At 49.0% G+C, this 16,687-nt stretch overlaps 1 protein-coding gene across 1 annotated transcript in view; it reads right to left on the reverse strand.

Annotated features, from left to right (window-relative positions):
- Window positions 1-16,687, reverse strand: part of INTU (inturned planar cell polarity protein) — a 438,220-nt gene that overhangs the window by 79,173 nt on the left and 342,360 nt on the right. The window contains exon 11 of the mRNA XM_086962184.1: window positions 14,093-14,314. Coding sequence (XP_086818310.1) covers window positions 14,093-14,314 — 222 coding nt within the window. The remainder of the gene's footprint in view (window positions 1-14,092; window positions 14,315-16,687) is intronic.

Below are 16,687 nucleotides of genomic sequence, written 5' to 3' on the forward strand. Positions count from 1 at the left end.
CAGAGAAAAGCCGACAAGGCCGATAGATAACCTTTCACTGTAGCCACAGCAAAACCTTGCTGCGCTAATGAAAGAGCAAATAGGAGTATATCTGACAAACGAGCCCTCAAAGGGTCAATGGTCTTTCCCCACACCAAGTCACAAATTTAGACCATCTGTAAGACTAGATTGACTTAGTGGAGTCACGCCTGGCCGATAAAATGACATCCACCACATCATGTGGGAGAGAAAAGGAATTCAGGTTGCCCCGTTCAATCTCCAGGCATGAAGGTGTAAGGTCTGGAGGTGGGGGTGTAGAACCTGCCCCTCCATCTGAGAGAGGAGATCTGCCCTGAAAGGGAGACGGAGCAGTGGACACGAGGAGAGGTGGAGAAGATCTGTGTACCACACCCTTCTTGGCCAATCCGGGGCGATCAATATTACTTGTGCCTGGTCTTGGCGAATCTTCCTCAGAACCCGAGGAATCAAGGGTATGGGAGGAAACGCGTAAAGGAGTTGTGTGCCCCAACTCAACTGAAACGTGTCCCCAAAGCTTCCTGCATCGGATACTGGAGACTGCAGAATGACGGGCAGTGAGCATTCTCACGAGTGGCGAACAGGTCCACCTGAGGAGTCCTCCACGTCCGAAAGACGTGACAAACTACCTCTGGATGAAGCCTCCACTCGTGGATGGCTGAGAACTGCTGACTGAGACTGTCTGCACGTACGTTCAGAACTCTGGCCAGATGATTTGCCGTCAGACAAATCCGATGATCCTGGACCCAGGACCAGAGACGCAGAGCCTCTGCAGAGACACTGCGACCCTACTCCTCCCTGCTTGTTCACATACCACATCACAGTGGTGTTGTCCGTCAGGACCTGAACCGACCGCCCGCGAAGGGAAGGGAGGAAGGCTTTGAGCGCCAGACGTATCGCCCGCAATTCCAGAAGGTTGATATGAAGCAACCTTTCCTCTAGAGACCAAAGACCCTTGATCTCCAGATCCCCCAGATGAGCACCCCACCCTAGATTGGATGCATCCGTTATCACTGTGGCCACCGCTGGAGGAAGGTGGAAAGGCTTTCCTTGAGACAGATTGACCTCCACACTCCACCATGTCAGATCCGCTGCAGTTTCTCTGGAGATCCTGATCGACTCACTGAGATCTCCATTGTGTTGATACCACTGCCTGCGGAGGCACCACTGGAGTGCCCTCATATGCCAGCGTGCATGGTTGACCAGCCGAATGCAGGAAGCCATCAGACCGAGCAGACAAAGGACCTTTAGGACTGGAACGACCGCTCCATTGTGAAATAAATGAATCATTTCCTGTATGTCGCGAATCCTTTGAGGTGGAGTGAATGCCCGACATACAGTTGTATCCAGTACCGCACCTATGAACAAGTTGCGCTGGGAGGGCACCAGGTGAGACTTGGGTACATTTATTGAAAAACCCAACCTGTACAACAACTGAGTTGTGTCTTGCAAATGATGGGGCACTCTCTCCACAGATTCTGCTTTGATCAGGCAATCGTCCAGATAAGGGAATACTGGAATCCCTGACCTTCTGAGATGAGCAGCCACCACTGCCATCACCTTGGTGAAGACTCGAGGCGCAGTAGTAAGACCAAACGGAAGGACCGCAAACTGGTAGTGCTGCGAACCCACCGTAAAACGGAGATACTTTCTGTGCGACTTCAGAATAGGGATTTGGAAATAGGCATCCTGCAAGTCGATCAACACCATCCAGTCTTCTTCCAACAGTGCTTGAAGAACCTGTGCAAGGGAGAGCATCTTGAACTTCTCCTGCTTCAGGAAAAGGTTCAAGATCCTGAGATCCAGGATTGGACAAAGTCTGCCATCCTTTTTGGGGATCAGAAAATACCGGGAGTAGCACCCCTGACCCCTCTCCTGCTCTGGAACTACCTATATTGCACCCTTTCTGAACAAAGCCAGGACTTCTTCCTGCAAGAGCAGCAGGCGGTCCTCCGCACAAAAACCTTGGCAAGGAGGGCAATTGGGGGGAAAATCCCGAAAGGGAAGAGCATACACATTCTACACGAGATTGAAAACCCAAAGATCCGATGTTATTAATTTATAATATCGTAGAAAATGGGTAAGCCGGCCCACCACTGGGCCTCCATGATCCGGAATGGCGGATCTAGGGCTGCTTTGCTGTTGTGGCAGGGGGTTGGGAAGAGGTAGAGGAGGAGGAGGCCTGACGACCCCTAGGACGAGCCCTTTGTGTGCCTCTATACGACTTGTACAGTGCATTTTGCTGCTGCTGTTGTTGTGGCTGTCTGTTACTCCGAAAGGAAGACCTGCCAAAACCTCTGAACCTCTTCAGCTTAGAACCTCTGGACTGAAGGCCCAAAGATCTTGCAGTCGCTCTGCTGTCCTTGAATCTTTCTAAAGCAGCATCAGCCTTCTTACCAAACAATCCAGACCCATCAAAGGGCAAATCCATCAAAGCTGCTTGGACATCCTCAGAGAATTCAGAGGATTTAAGCCATGCCGCTCTCCTCATGGCCACTGAAGAACCCATCTTTCTAGCCACTGAGTCAGCAGTGTCCAGACCACTCTGAATGACCTGTCTTGCGGCAGCCTGTGTATCCGTGATTACCTCTTGAAAATCCTTCCTATCACCCTCAGGAAGTTTCGGAACCAACTGTTTAACTGAATCCATCAACGCATGGATATAGCGTCCCATAAGGCAAGTAGCATTAGTCGATTTGAGCACCATGCTAGCAGAGGAGAAGACTTTTTAGCTGCTTGGTCCTGCTTTTTTGATTCCTTATACCCAGGAACCTGAGGAAGAGCGCCCACAGATTTCTTCGAGTAGGCCGCTTGCACAACCAAGCTCTCCGGCAAGGGATGTGTCGATAAAAAGGCCGGGTCACCAGGCGCCACCCTGTATCTACTTGCAACTGCCTTTGAAACAGCCGGGCTGTAAGAGGTCTTTTCCAAACCTCTGATATAGGCTCCGCCAAAGCATCATTAAATGGGAGCATAGTCTCGACCACAGAGGTAGGCGAATGTAAGACTTCAGTCAGTATATTAGCCTTATACTCTGCAGTAGGAAGAGTTAAGTTTAACAAGTCTGCAGCCTTCCTTATAACCACATGATAAGGTGTAACATCCTTAGAAGGGGCGTCCGAAACAGAGGCCAAATCCCAATCAGGGGACCGTTCAAGACCACTAGCCTCTCCCAGATCATCGAAAAGATCTTCTGAATCCTGCGGCATACCCTCTTCCATTTCTGGCTCACGATACCTCCGCTCTTCCAGAAGCCTATGGGCCTCACGTCTCGACCTCTCCTTTATGAATGAAGTCGACGGATCTGGAATCGACTCCGTCGGAGCCGGAACCGACGTCGATCCCGAGGCCGGTGGACCAGACCGCTGAACACGAGGTCGGTTCAGATTCGGCATCAGGGGTGCCGGAGTCGAAGTCCTTTGCGTCGAAGGCTTCGGCGGCGCAGAGAAAAGCCAATGCGGCGTTGGAGCTGGCATAAATGGATGAAAGGCAAAGGAGCGTAAGACTGGGGAATACCCAGATTAAATGCTAATGGACCCGTTGGACCAACCGGTGCACCAGAGGGGAACATAGCTCTTGAATACATACCATACATAGCATTCAGGAACTGAGTAGGGTCCTGACCTGGAGTAGGAAAAGGTGGGTATGAGCCAACAGGCTGCTCTTGAGGGATCGGAGTGTTCTCGACTTCAACTTCCACCTCAGGCTGGTGCACCGGGGTAGACGAACCCGGAGGCAACATAGCCTCCACATCTACTCCATCTTCTTCATCTCTCTCACCCTCATGGTCAGATGAATGAGCAGGAGCCGGAGAAGGATTCGACAATGGCTTCGGTGACTGATCGGGCGAATTCACAGGTGACGCCTCACCTTCGGACACCTGAACCTCCGGAGCCGGAGCCTCCACGTCCTTTCGAAGCAACTTTACCTGCGACTTCGGCTTCGAGCCCGAGTCCTTCCCAGAGTGATGTCTAGACTCATGAGACCTCTTCTTGTGCTACTTCCTCGATGACTTCGAAGCATGCACTGAAGACGACCTCGAGCGAGACCTCGAACGACGAGTCCAAGACCTCGACCGCTTTTTATCTTTCCTGCTTTTCAATTTTGCAACAAGGAGTTTCGCCTCCCTCTCTCGAAGAGCCTTAGGATTCATTTTCTTACAGGATGAACAATCCTCGACGTCTTGGTCTGAACTTAAACACCAAACGCAGCACTCATGTGGATCTGTAATGGACATCATCTTGCCGCACTCCCCACAGGGCTTGAATCCGGTCTTCTTTGTAGACATCTTGACACAAAGAAGCAAATAGGACACCGAAATTAAACAAACAGTAACAAAGTTACCAATACCTACAGAGGATCCCAAGAAACCGTTAGCGTTGACGACACGGAAAAAAGGGAACTGACGTCATCACGCCGGCGTGGGCCTATTATGGAGTCGGTGACGTCAGCTGAGCCGCGCGGTGTCGTGCCTCTGTGACGTCGCCCACGTCGGCGCAAAGCTACAAAAAGAATTTCCGAATGTTGCTGACGCAAGGGGATATTCACAAGGTGAGGAATCCACTGGCAGATGTATCTATCTGAATCCAAAAGCATCTCTAACTTCTGAGGCCAGAGCTCTAGTTGTTATACCCACGATGGCCTTTGAAGATGCAATCAGTTCAAAAGGCCACCTTTGAAATGCACAGTCCCTCTCTAAATTCTGTACTGTCTACCAACCTACCCCAGGAGGTTAGATCACTATCTTTAATGGGGACCATACCATGCCCCTTGGAATGCAGGTGCCAATTCCACCTCCACGTAACTGTCCCAGAGAGGCTCTTCCGAGTCAGAGGTATGCAATGTCCCTTAGAGCCTCAAGTTTTAGGCCTTCTATCAGGAATGCACAGATGTAGCTGTCCCCCCATCACCCAGATGCCCGGTTTCCCTTCTGCTCCCCTCGCTGCCCCATTATCTATCTGCCTGGTTTTGCTTTCTGTTGCTTAGCTGCCCCTGCATTTCTGTGACCTTTCTGCCTTCTGTGCCACTTGTTTCCCCCCGTTTTTGTGACATTTCTGCCATTTCTTGTGACCTTTTGCCCTCTGTGCCACTCGTTTCCCCCCGTTTTCTGTGACCTTTTTGTCCTTCCTGTGACCGTTTTGCCTTCTGTGCCACTCGTTTCCTCCTGTATTCTTGTGACCTTTCTGCCCTCTGTGCCACTTGTTTCCACCTCAATTGTTGTGACCTTTTGCCTTCTGTTTCCTTCGTCGCCCCTCACCGCCCCCGCAACTGCGTCCCCTGTGGCTTCGCCCCCCCCGACTGCCCATTCGCTGCCCCCCCTCCTGCCTCCCAACTGCTCCTCACTCCCACCTCCCCACACATGCCGGCTGCTGCCCGGTCGCACCGCTGGCCCCCGCACCCGTCACTACTACGACGCCAGCACTCTGCACACTCTCAACCCCGGACGGACCGAAACCTGCTTCAAGGCCGCCCCAAAACGCACACACTGTCCTTTCACCTGCTGGAACTGCAGCTACACCAGCCACAGAGCCGACAAACCACCCGCCAAGAAAGACCTCAACCACCTACGACGCCTACTACAGAACACCCGCTCCACAAGCAAACACGCCGTCGAGCTCTGGGACCTGCTCAACACAACCTCCCCAGACGTCGCCTTGCTGACAGATACCTGGTTGAACAACTCCTCCGCACCCGGCATCGCCATCGCTATCCCAGACGGCTACAAGATCACCCGCTGAGACCACACCAACGGAGTCGGAGGAGGAATCGCCATCGTCCACAAGAACAGCATCATGGTCTCGACTAGCACCAAAGACGCGCTCAGCACCGCCGAACACATGAGTTTCCAGATCCAGACCCCCAACTCCACCCTCATAGGCACCCTCGTCTACCGACCCCCCGGACCCCACCCCCAGTTCAGGTACTCCATCACCGACTACATCCTCCTCGGAGACCTGAACTTTCACCTTGAGAACAACAACGACAACAACTCCACAACCCTGATCGATAACCTCGCCAACCTCGGACTGAGTCAACTCGTCACAACGACTACCTACTCCGCCGGCCACACGCTCGACCCTGTCTTCTCCTCAAGCCTGCATGTCTCCGTTAGCCACATCACCGAATTCCTATGGACCGACCACCGCTGCATCCACTTCACCTTCCAGAAACCCACCACACACCACCGCACCCAACAGATCCCCCACCGCTGCTGAGCAAAATCACCGAAGACCAACTACATGCAACCCTTGTTCTCAGCCCACCCACCGAACCCTTCAACACCGACGTCGCTGCCCACAACCTCAGACACTGGATCGAGTACTACGCCAACACCCTCGCCCCGCTGAAGAAACCCCCCCCACAGAGACACCAGCAAGAGGGCCAGCTGGTTCACCCAAGAACTCCTAGATTCCAAGCAAGCCTGTAGGAAACTAAAGAAGAAATGGCACAGTGAACAAACTCTGGACAGCCACGCATCACACAAGGACGCCGTCTGCAACCACAACCACCTCATCAGGGCTGCCAAGAAGACCTCCTTCAAAGACTGCCTCGACAACAACGCACACGACAGCAAGGAGCTCTTCAACATCGTGAAGGAACTCTCCAACCCCAGCTCCAACCCAACAACGACATCCCGCCTTCGCAAGCCCTGAGCGACTCCCTCGCCAACTTCTTCCACCACAAGATAGCAGACCACGACAGCTTCAACACCCAGACAGCCCCAACAGACAGCAACACAACAGACCCTCCGCACACCATCGACCACATGCCCTTGCTAGCCTGGACCAGCGTGATCGTCGATGACACCATCAAGACCATAAGCACAATCCACTCCGGCTCACAGCCAGACCCATTCCCCCACCACGTCTTCAACAAAGCAAGCAGCTCCATTGCACCCCACCTACGCAACGTCATCAAGCTCTACCTTGAGACTGTGACCTTCCCAGAGAGCTGGAAACACGCAGAGATCAACACCCTACTCAACAAACCCAAGGCAGACCCAGGAGACCTCAAGAACTTCCAACCCATCTCTCTGCTCTCCATCCCGGCCAAGGTCATCGAGAAAATCGTTAACAGACAGCTAACCCGATACCTCGAAGAGACCAGAATCCTGACCCCTTCCCAGTCAGGGTTCCGCAGCAACCACAGCACCGAGACCGCCCTCATCGCCGCCAACGACGACATCAGGACCCTGCTGGACAACAGGGAGACTGCAGCACTCATCCTCCTAGATCTCTCAGCCGCCTTCGACACCGTCTGCCACCGCACACTACGCGCACGCCTCCACGCCGCAGGGATCCGAGACAAGGCTCTGGAATGGACCACCTCCTTCCTCTCCAGCAGAACCCAGAGTGTCCGCCTCCCCCCGTTCCGTTCCGAAGCCTCCAAGATCATCTGCGGCGTACCTCAAGGATCCTCCCTCAGCCCGACACTGTTCAACATTTACATGGGCCCGCTCGCACACGTCCCCAGACAGCACGACCTCAACATAATCTCCTACGCCGACGACACTCAACTGATCCTCTCCCTCCCCAAGGACCCCATCACCGCCAAAGCCAACCTCCATAAAGGAATGAAGGCCGTTGCCGACTGGATGAAGATCAGTCGTCTGAAGCTGAACTCGGACAAGACGGAGGTCCTCATCCTCGGCTCCAACCCGTCAGCCTGGGACGACTCCTGACGGCTAACGGCACTGGGGGTAGCCCCGACCCCCACCGACCATGCACGCAACCTGGGAATCATCCTCGACTCAACGCTCTCAATGACCAAGCAAGTCAACGCCGTCTCCTCCTCCTGCTTCAACACCCTCCGCATGTTCTGCAAGATCTACAGATGGATCCCGACAGATACAAGAAAGACAGTCACCCAGGCCCTCGTCAGCAGCAGACTCGACTACGGAAACGCCCTCTACGCGGGAGCCCCGACCAAGCTCATCAATCGATTACAACGCATCCAAAACGCCTCAGCAAGACTGATCCTCGATGTATCATGACATGGCAACATCACCCTCCACCTGAGAAACCTACACTGGCTCCCCGTCAACAAGAGGATGTCCTTTAAGCTCCTCATCCACGCACACAAGGCACTCCACAAGACCGGCCCAGCCTACCTCAACAGACGGCTCTCCTTCTACACCCCCAACTGCCAGCTACGCTCCGCTGACCTATCACTCACCACCGTCCCGCGCATCCGAAGAACAACCACCGGCGGGAGATCCTTCTTCCACCTCACCGCCAAGACACGGAACATCCTCCCACTGAGCCTACCACAGAACAAAGACCTGCTGACTTTCAGGAGGATACTAAAAACCTGGCTGTTCGATCCGTAGCGGCCCCCACCTCCCCCCCCCCTCCAGCACCTTGAGACCGTCGCGGGTATGTAGTGCGCTTAACAAATGACTGATCGATTGATTGATGTGAAGTGGAGACAGTCCGAAGGGCACAAAGAGCCCAGAGCTTCGGAATGGCCAATTTCCCAAAATGACATTACTACACACATAATGTTAAATCCACTTGCACTACCGCAGTGGGTTTGCCATTACAAACTCATCGATACCAAACACTAAACTGTTACTAATCTGCCCATAGGGAATCCTACTCCATAGCCTTCCCTACATTCCCCCATGCTAATCCAAAGTGAGAAGCAGTCCGGGTCGTACCGAACACACCATCCGGTGCCATTCAAGAACCTTACATGTAACACACACATGCCCTACCTCTTGCTAACGCCACACCCTGTGTCCAGGGAGAACTCTGATATAGCAAGAGACATGCAGAACCTTGGCACATAGCTTTTTAAATGCCAAGCTGGGTAACAGTAACCCGTAGAGACAGGCCCCACCAGGGCAAACCTTGTCACGATTGATGAATTACCTCTGTGGATATCACAACCAGTCCTGCAGTCCCATGGAAGTGCATTAGAGTTACATGCCCTGAGTATATGTCTTACCCCTAAACAAGGGGCTTACAGCTAACTCAAATCAGCCAACCATGTATACACCAATCACCAGAATGTATATGACAAGCACAGTGCTGAATGACAGCGTCAAATGCACTCAAACTCCAAGGCTATCACCTAGAAAAGCGGAAAACTGGGAAGGAGAAAAGTAAAAAGCCGAGGGAAAACACCCTAGAAAGGGCCATTTCCAACAGTGTTCATTCGGAAAGCTGAGTTTCCTTGTTTAGGGGACAGGTGTTGGGAGGGTGATATTCCTGTGTGGAATAGTGCAGAAGCATGGGGCCACAGAACTGCAAACCTAAAAGAAACAAAAGCAGGCCAAAACAATGTTTTAAAAAATGTGGTAAAAGTTTGAGAAATGGAATGCATATTTTTAAACCATGGGAATAGCCCTTAAAGATAAAAATGATATGCGTCACAGTGGGCTCACATACACCATTGGATGCCTGACCTCTCATTTCTTCATGCGTTTCATTTAAGTTCTTGAATAATTCGAAACACTATGTTTTTAAGATTGTTTTGAATGTGCCTTTGTATTTTCAATTGTTTTTGGTTTGCATTATTACTTTTGCAACAACTACAACCTTCAAATGGAGGGGCATAGCAATCGCACCCTCATACAGCTTTTTGTCTGTACATTTTCAGTGACAGAGATTTATCAGCCATTGTAGTAAGAAACCTCCTGTAAAATGAACGATCACGTCGCACAATTACGCAGCAAGTTAGACAAACTATAGAAAAGGTACGACAGGGTTTGCTTTTTCCTCTAAGGAAACCTGTGCTGCACCCAATCTTTACAGAAGCCCACCAGTCCAATCCAGAAACCTGCTGGCCTTTTTAGCCTGAAATTCTCTAATACTGTCTCCGTTTTGGGATCACCCAGATGGAAGACTTCTGAAATTAAACTTTTAAAAGCTCTGATGCAGAAGTAGACTTCCACACTATAGGAAACAATGTGAAAGGAGCACTTGGGTTAAACCAAATCTTAGCAAATGTTGGGGGTTCGATCAACTAAATCTCCCTGAGAGCAAGAAATCTAGCACCACAATGAGCCTATGATATCCTAAAGAATTCAAGATGAATGGAAACCAGAGGGCACTAATGTGTCCCCAAGAGTGACTCTTTCAGTAAGTAGCCCTGATGTTTGACATCCACAGCAACAAAGACTCGCACGGTAGAGAACTGAAGAAAAACTATTAACAATGCTAGATGCCCTTAAGTAGGTGAAGATGATAAATATGCACCACATAAAATACTTCTGGCCTTGGTGTAAGATTAAGAGAAAACTGGTTAAAAAATGAAATCTAGCAATACCCGCTCTTCGGAAGTGTTCAATTAAGACTTTCTCAAAAACATCTGCTGTGCAACTCAACAGTTGTATAGCATGTTACAAGAAAAGTGAAAGAATAGTGCTAGTGACAGACATGGGCGCATACTAGTGATGGGTTGGGGGGACTATTTTAGGTATGTGAAGGCTGTTCAAAATAAAGACCAATGATGCAAAAGCCCCTGGAGTAAATACACACACAAAGGCAGGCTAGGGGTGTAAGGGATGGCAGGTGAAATAAACACATATATCAAGCATCTTCCCAAGCTGACTACAGTCCAATATTTACTCCTGTCTACACAGGACAGACTAGCTACTAGGCCCAATACATATTGATTGACGTTGCTTGTCATTAGTGGTTGTATTACTATGGCTCTGCAAACGGGGTCAAGTACAACCCTTTCCGCATTTGACTCTCTGGGTGATGAGGGCGAGCAGTCACAGGCTTCTCAGGGAGGTAGTATAGGGGCAAGAGCTCTGAACTTAACAGTCAACCAGCGGACACAATCGCGTAATGTCCAGCGGAGTGGTTTTCTTTTGAGAGAAAAAAATACTTTAATCACACAGCAGAACTAAATCTAATCCAATTAATGGAAGCAACAAACAGGGTTCTAAACTATATGATAGGCAGTGAGGTGCTACGCCCCCTACTTCACAGTCTCTTCTTGCGATGCTGCTATGGTGAGACCCAGTACCTATGGTTCCAAAACATTTGGGTTTTAAGCAAGCATTAACCACAATTACAAGGTTAATTTCTCTTACAGGTGACTAGCACAGTTTCAGTTTAATTCCGCTCTACCCCTTTTTGGCACAAAGTCTTAGCAAACATTGTGGAACCATGTGCTGTTCAGCCTTTAAATAGTTCAGCAGGCTCGAACCTGTGTTTTTACCTGCTGACTGCATTAGTTCGAAAGTGTGGTCCAAGAGGACCAGCTTTGGCCCTCATGGCAGTAGCTTTTCAGAGGGGTAGGATGTGCAGACTGCCTCACTTGGGACGATGGTCTCAGAGAATGTTACTTGTTCTTTGAAGATCATTGTAGCTCCAGTTATTACTACAGTTTGACCATTACATTGAGAGCATCTTTTAATTCTATGTATGTAATCAGGAGTCCCTGTACTTTGCAGGCAGGTTTGTAAGTATTATTTTAGCACATACATATATATTTAAAAATTCAATTTTAAATGAAATAGTATAATTATTTAAATGTAATTATTTATTTAAATGTAACTTAAATATTTTAAACTAACATTCTCTTAACCCTAAAAACCCTTACTACCACTATACACTCCCATCCCTAAACCCATCTCCCTAACCCTACTAACTAGCCATCCATAAGCCCTGAAAACGCTTTACTACCCCTATACACTATTCATCCCTGTATCCTAAAAACTCTTTACTACTCCGATGCACCACCCATCTCTGAGCCCAAAAAACTCCTTACTATTACTATACACTACCCATGCCTAAACCCTAAAAACCCATTACTACCCCTAGGTAAACTAAAACAATTTTAACTTATAAATATAGATTTAATATTGTGTTTTCAAATTATTATCTTTATATCGATTATTTAAATTAGATTACCTAAAATGTTTTATTTTTTACTGAATGATTTAAAAGTACAATTTCAAGGGACATACGCTTACTAATATATATTTAAGGTTTGGACACTTAACTACGAAATAAAATCCTGAAAACTGTGAAGTAAAATCCTAAAAACGTACCCACGTTGTAAAAACTCCAGATTTAACTCCCTCGGTGTAATGTACCTTGAAGCAGTGTCTGTGAAGTAAAGGCGTGACATAGTGAGAAGTGTGGCTCACTGGTTAGATGAGGCAGACCTGGAAGCAGAGGTCAGCCCGGGACCAGGGTTCAATTCCCGGCTCGGCGGTGTCTTGAGTCCTAAAAAAAAAAAAAATGTCCATGGACTCGACAATTCTCGCTCCGGTGCCTACTCGATTCACGGGTTCACACTCTGCGACTCTGGGCAATAGCTTGCTTAATCTCCACAACGGCCCCTCGCGGCGGGATGCCTGGCTTTCACCTTGCGGATACCCTGCCGGGGTTATCTCACAGGGGAATACCAGGACGGGTTCCCTAAGCAAGCACTTAGAAACCGCTCGGTGATTTGCGCTATATAAATTCCTGTACATTTACATTTACATACTGATCTCAGAGATAATCCATGGAGTTGACCTGCACGATGGTGGTCTGCTTGTGTGGTTATGCAATATCCTGCTGTGGCAGCTGCGGCCTCCAGGCCAATCTCCTTGCAATGGTGACTGCTGGCAGTTGCAGCTTCCAGGTCGATTAGTGTTTCTTGTTCAGCAGTGACACTTTCCTTTCCAAACTGTGTCATCAGCAACACCAGTTCCTTAGCTCTGCTGGGTGATATGAGTAGTTGTTAAGCTCCAGTCTTAAACGTAGCTTACAATGAAACTGCACAAAGTGACCAAGGTCACTCCTGGCTTCACATTCTGGGGAAAGTCAACTTTCACTAGGTGCTCTTTACACGGCGAACACACTTGGCTTCTACGCCTTGACAGGGTCTCCTTCTGCAGGGCCAGTAAACTCCTTAGATCTCTCAGCAGGTAGGCAGGCTTCTAGGCACTTGAGGTAGATGTTCAGCAGCTCCAGCAGATAGTGCAGACTTCAGGTGATGTCACCGAACCTATGAGCGACTGACTGTCAGGTAGGCACCATCACTGGTTGCACAGCAGAACTTACAGTACTCTACAGAGCATTCCCTTGTTTGGTGAAGATCTACTTGAGACTGGAAAAAGTGGAGCTGTTTGGATCCCAATTTTATATACTTTTTCCATACATAAGATGTAGATCCACTGTCTAACTGGTTTGGCTGGATCTCTTTCCAATGTCATTTTCAGGATCCTCTCTAGACACAGTGTTTAGGTAAAGAGATGGTTCTCACAGCAGTAAGCAATTAGTCTGATTTACTCCAAGCAGGAGTATCCAAAACAGTGTAAAAGAAAGTGTGAGATCCCTGCACCTGGCTGTTATCTGCCTTCCTGAAGATGTAATCAGACACATACAATGGGACAGACCCTGCACAGAAACCTCCTCAACTTGAACAACAAAAACTGCAGCCCCACTGCTCACCCCTACCATCTACCAAATGGCAGTGCTAAAGAACAACTAATCAAAATTCTTTTGCAAACAAGGCCTTAATTTAGGCAATACCTTTCTTGGGGAGGCTAACCTCACCCTCCATGTTGAGCCATGCTAAAGCAGGGGCATACAAAATCGATCTTCCTACTCACAGTATACGTACACACTCACAGTACACACACACTCACAGTACACACAAACACGTACACGCCCCCAGCCCTCAGCCCTGATACCAAAAATGTGCTAGTCGTGCCCCACACACTCAACACAAGATTCTAGGTTTCTCATAAGAGCAGAAATTTACATGAGCGGAGTTAGCAAACTGTCATCTCTGGGAAACAAACAAAGAAAGTCTGGTCACACTACAGATTCAGTAAACATGCTACTCTGCCACCACTGCCTTACATGATGTATCCAGGACAGTGAGGGCACACTTTTTGTGCCTCTAAAACTCCCAGGACAGGTCCTCTCATTACCTGGGACATGCTTAGGCATACATGTGAGGAAAGATTGCTGCCAGGACCAAAATAAAAGAGGGCATATCAGTTTCACACACGCTCTGGCACTCAGGGTGGGAGAACATGCTGGTTTGCCAGGCAGGGGATATTCATGTCCCAACAGTTATTACAACTTGTCAATACATGTGAACACTAAAAATAACTTACCAAACCAACAATTAGCAGAAAATATCTTGCATCAGGCTCCCTGTATCCTTCAGTCGCTCCCTCCGTGCATGGCTGACAATGATGTATTAAGAACACTTCCCTCCATATAACCAGCTGACCAATCCTCTGTACTGCTGCCAGGGGTAGCAAACAGTAGTGCCGACAGTAGCATGCAATGTCAATGACATCCTCCTTTGGCAAGTGGCTGCAGACCAAGTAACCCTGTAGAAAAAAAGAATCTCTAAATAGTTTTCATGAAAATGTATAAAACAACCGTGAATGCTATTTATGCCCCTCCAAACATAGACATATTTCCAATAATACTGTGTAGGGCAAGTTGCTCATCGTATGGTAACCTCCCCATTATGATACACATGCGTGAGACAAAAATGCTATACCTAAGGATCCTGGATGACTCCACCGTGTTCCATTTCTCCTTCAGGGAGATGGGGTAAATTACTCGGTCACCCTGTGCCGTCCGGAAAATTTAGAAATGAGTGCCAACCTGGAGGTCATTTCGAAAGCATTGACAGGAACTACCAAGACAACGTTTCCTGTCAATGCTGTTTACAGTTTGGTTCAGGGCTCAGTCAACATGACGAAGCCCCGCATCAAACTGTTTTCTTCTTTATTTAAAAAAAAAAATACAGAAACAGGATTTTCTTTTTGAAAATAAAGAAAAAGCTTTCCCTCTCCATGGGAGTCTTCACCTACGGTAAGGGGAATATTTAGCAGTTTTCCCTGCCCCTTACCGCCAGGGTTTTCCTGGTGGAGATGGGAAGTGAAAACTGACCTTCAATTCTAGCCCTCTAAATTAGGTGGGTGGAATTAGAGGTCTGTGTCTGGTGGCCCTTACACCACACTGCTGTCAAAAGGTTTAATCAAAGTGGAGACTGAGTAGTCTCTGCCATGATTAAACCTTAGACCATTATGTTAGCGGTGTGCAAACTCTGTCCCTGTTGCAACAGAGTATACTTACCATCAATATATAAATCAGGCCCTTAGTTTGGACCCCTCCACATTCCCTGGGCTGTGTTATGAGCCCCTCAGATAAATCTGTGTTGCAGCCCATCTCTAAGGTACCTCAACTAAATGTTCCAAAACAACCAATTAAAAACACATGAAACAAGGATTTATGGATGTTAAAAAGGAACTGAGAGCCAGAGAGCTTAAACATTCTATGCTCTTCCTGGCGAAACTGAGAGTGGAGGTGAAAACTTGTTTTTTTCTTACACCGGAGGAGCCCAAGACTGGCTGGACATCTGGCATCCCATGGTGAAACCCGCAAAACTCAGAGGCCAGCAACAACACCGACGCCAGGAATCACGGGGATCCAGGTCAGCGGAATCCAGTGACAAGGGGGACTGAGCAACTTTGTACAACGGTGCGGGACTCTCTGGTGCTTTGCAAGCATCCATTGTCTGCCCCTTCGGAGGGCACACTGACTTTTCCGCCTGCCTGCGACTAACACATGTGGTGCACAAATGGGAAGAACCATGCAGCCGTGGGTAAGAATCATGCCTCAGGAAGAGACAGAAGCTGTTGCTACACCTTAATATGAGGGGGCATCCGATGCTCTCGGACAGACTCTCACCCCCCACGCAAGTAACTTTTAGGGGATTAAAGCACTCTGCTCAGTTGGGGAGGCGTGTTAATTGGGATCCGCCAGGCAGGGAGGCAGGGAGTGGGGGAGGGGGACAGTTCTTGGTTTTCAGGTTATGGTTCTTATTTGTATTTACAATGGCACTCACATCAACAGATTATGGTTGGCACCACACGCAACTCCAGGGGCCTAGCCCCCCCTCCCCCCCCTTTTACGGTGCTCTCATGGAACGTGAATGGACTGGGAGATAAGATTAAAAGGGGGCTGGTCCTTTAATATATCAAGAGCAAGGGTCCGGCCATAGTCTTGGTACAAGAGATGCACCTAACGGGCTCGTCCATCAAAGACCTAGATAGATGGGGATACACAAAGGCGGTCTACTCGGAATTCACCTCAGGCTCCCATGGGGTGGGGATTTTGATAAATAAACGCTTCCCACTCATACTCACTGACTCCAAAACGGATGACCAAGGCGCTTTGCAGCACTAACATGCCAATGGGAAGTGAGGCCACATAATTTAGTCTCTGTGTATTTACCCCCAGCGATGCACCAAGCAGCCCTCCCGCTCACAGTGCACTCCTATAATCCCTACAAGCAGGTGACACTATCATGGGGGGAGATTTTAATGCGGTGATGGCTCTCTTGACAAACAACCTCCCAGGGACCCCCGAAGCGCCCACGTCAAATTAACAGACTTCGTTGAAGCCATGGGTTTACTGGATGTCTGGAGAACAGTACACCCAGAAGATAGGCACTACACATATCACTCGGTGTCCACAACAGCCTCTCCAGAATTGATTACATGTTCACGCTGGCGGCGGGACTGGATCGAATAACGGAGATCCAATACCTACCCTGCGGAATATCAGACCACTCGCCACTATACATGGCACTCTCCTCCTATATTGTTGCAAGCCGGAGTGTATTCCCCATACACCCAGGATATCTCCAAAACCATGCAATAAGCAAGAAATTACGTACAACCACAAAA

The sequence above is a fragment of the Lissotriton vulgaris genome, chromosome 3_1 (genome assembly GCF_964263255.1).
Source record: "Lissotriton vulgaris chromosome 3_1, aLisVul1.2, whole genome shotgun sequence".
NCBI classification, from domain to species: Eukaryota; Metazoa; Chordata; class Amphibia; order Caudata; family Salamandridae; genus Lissotriton; species Lissotriton vulgaris.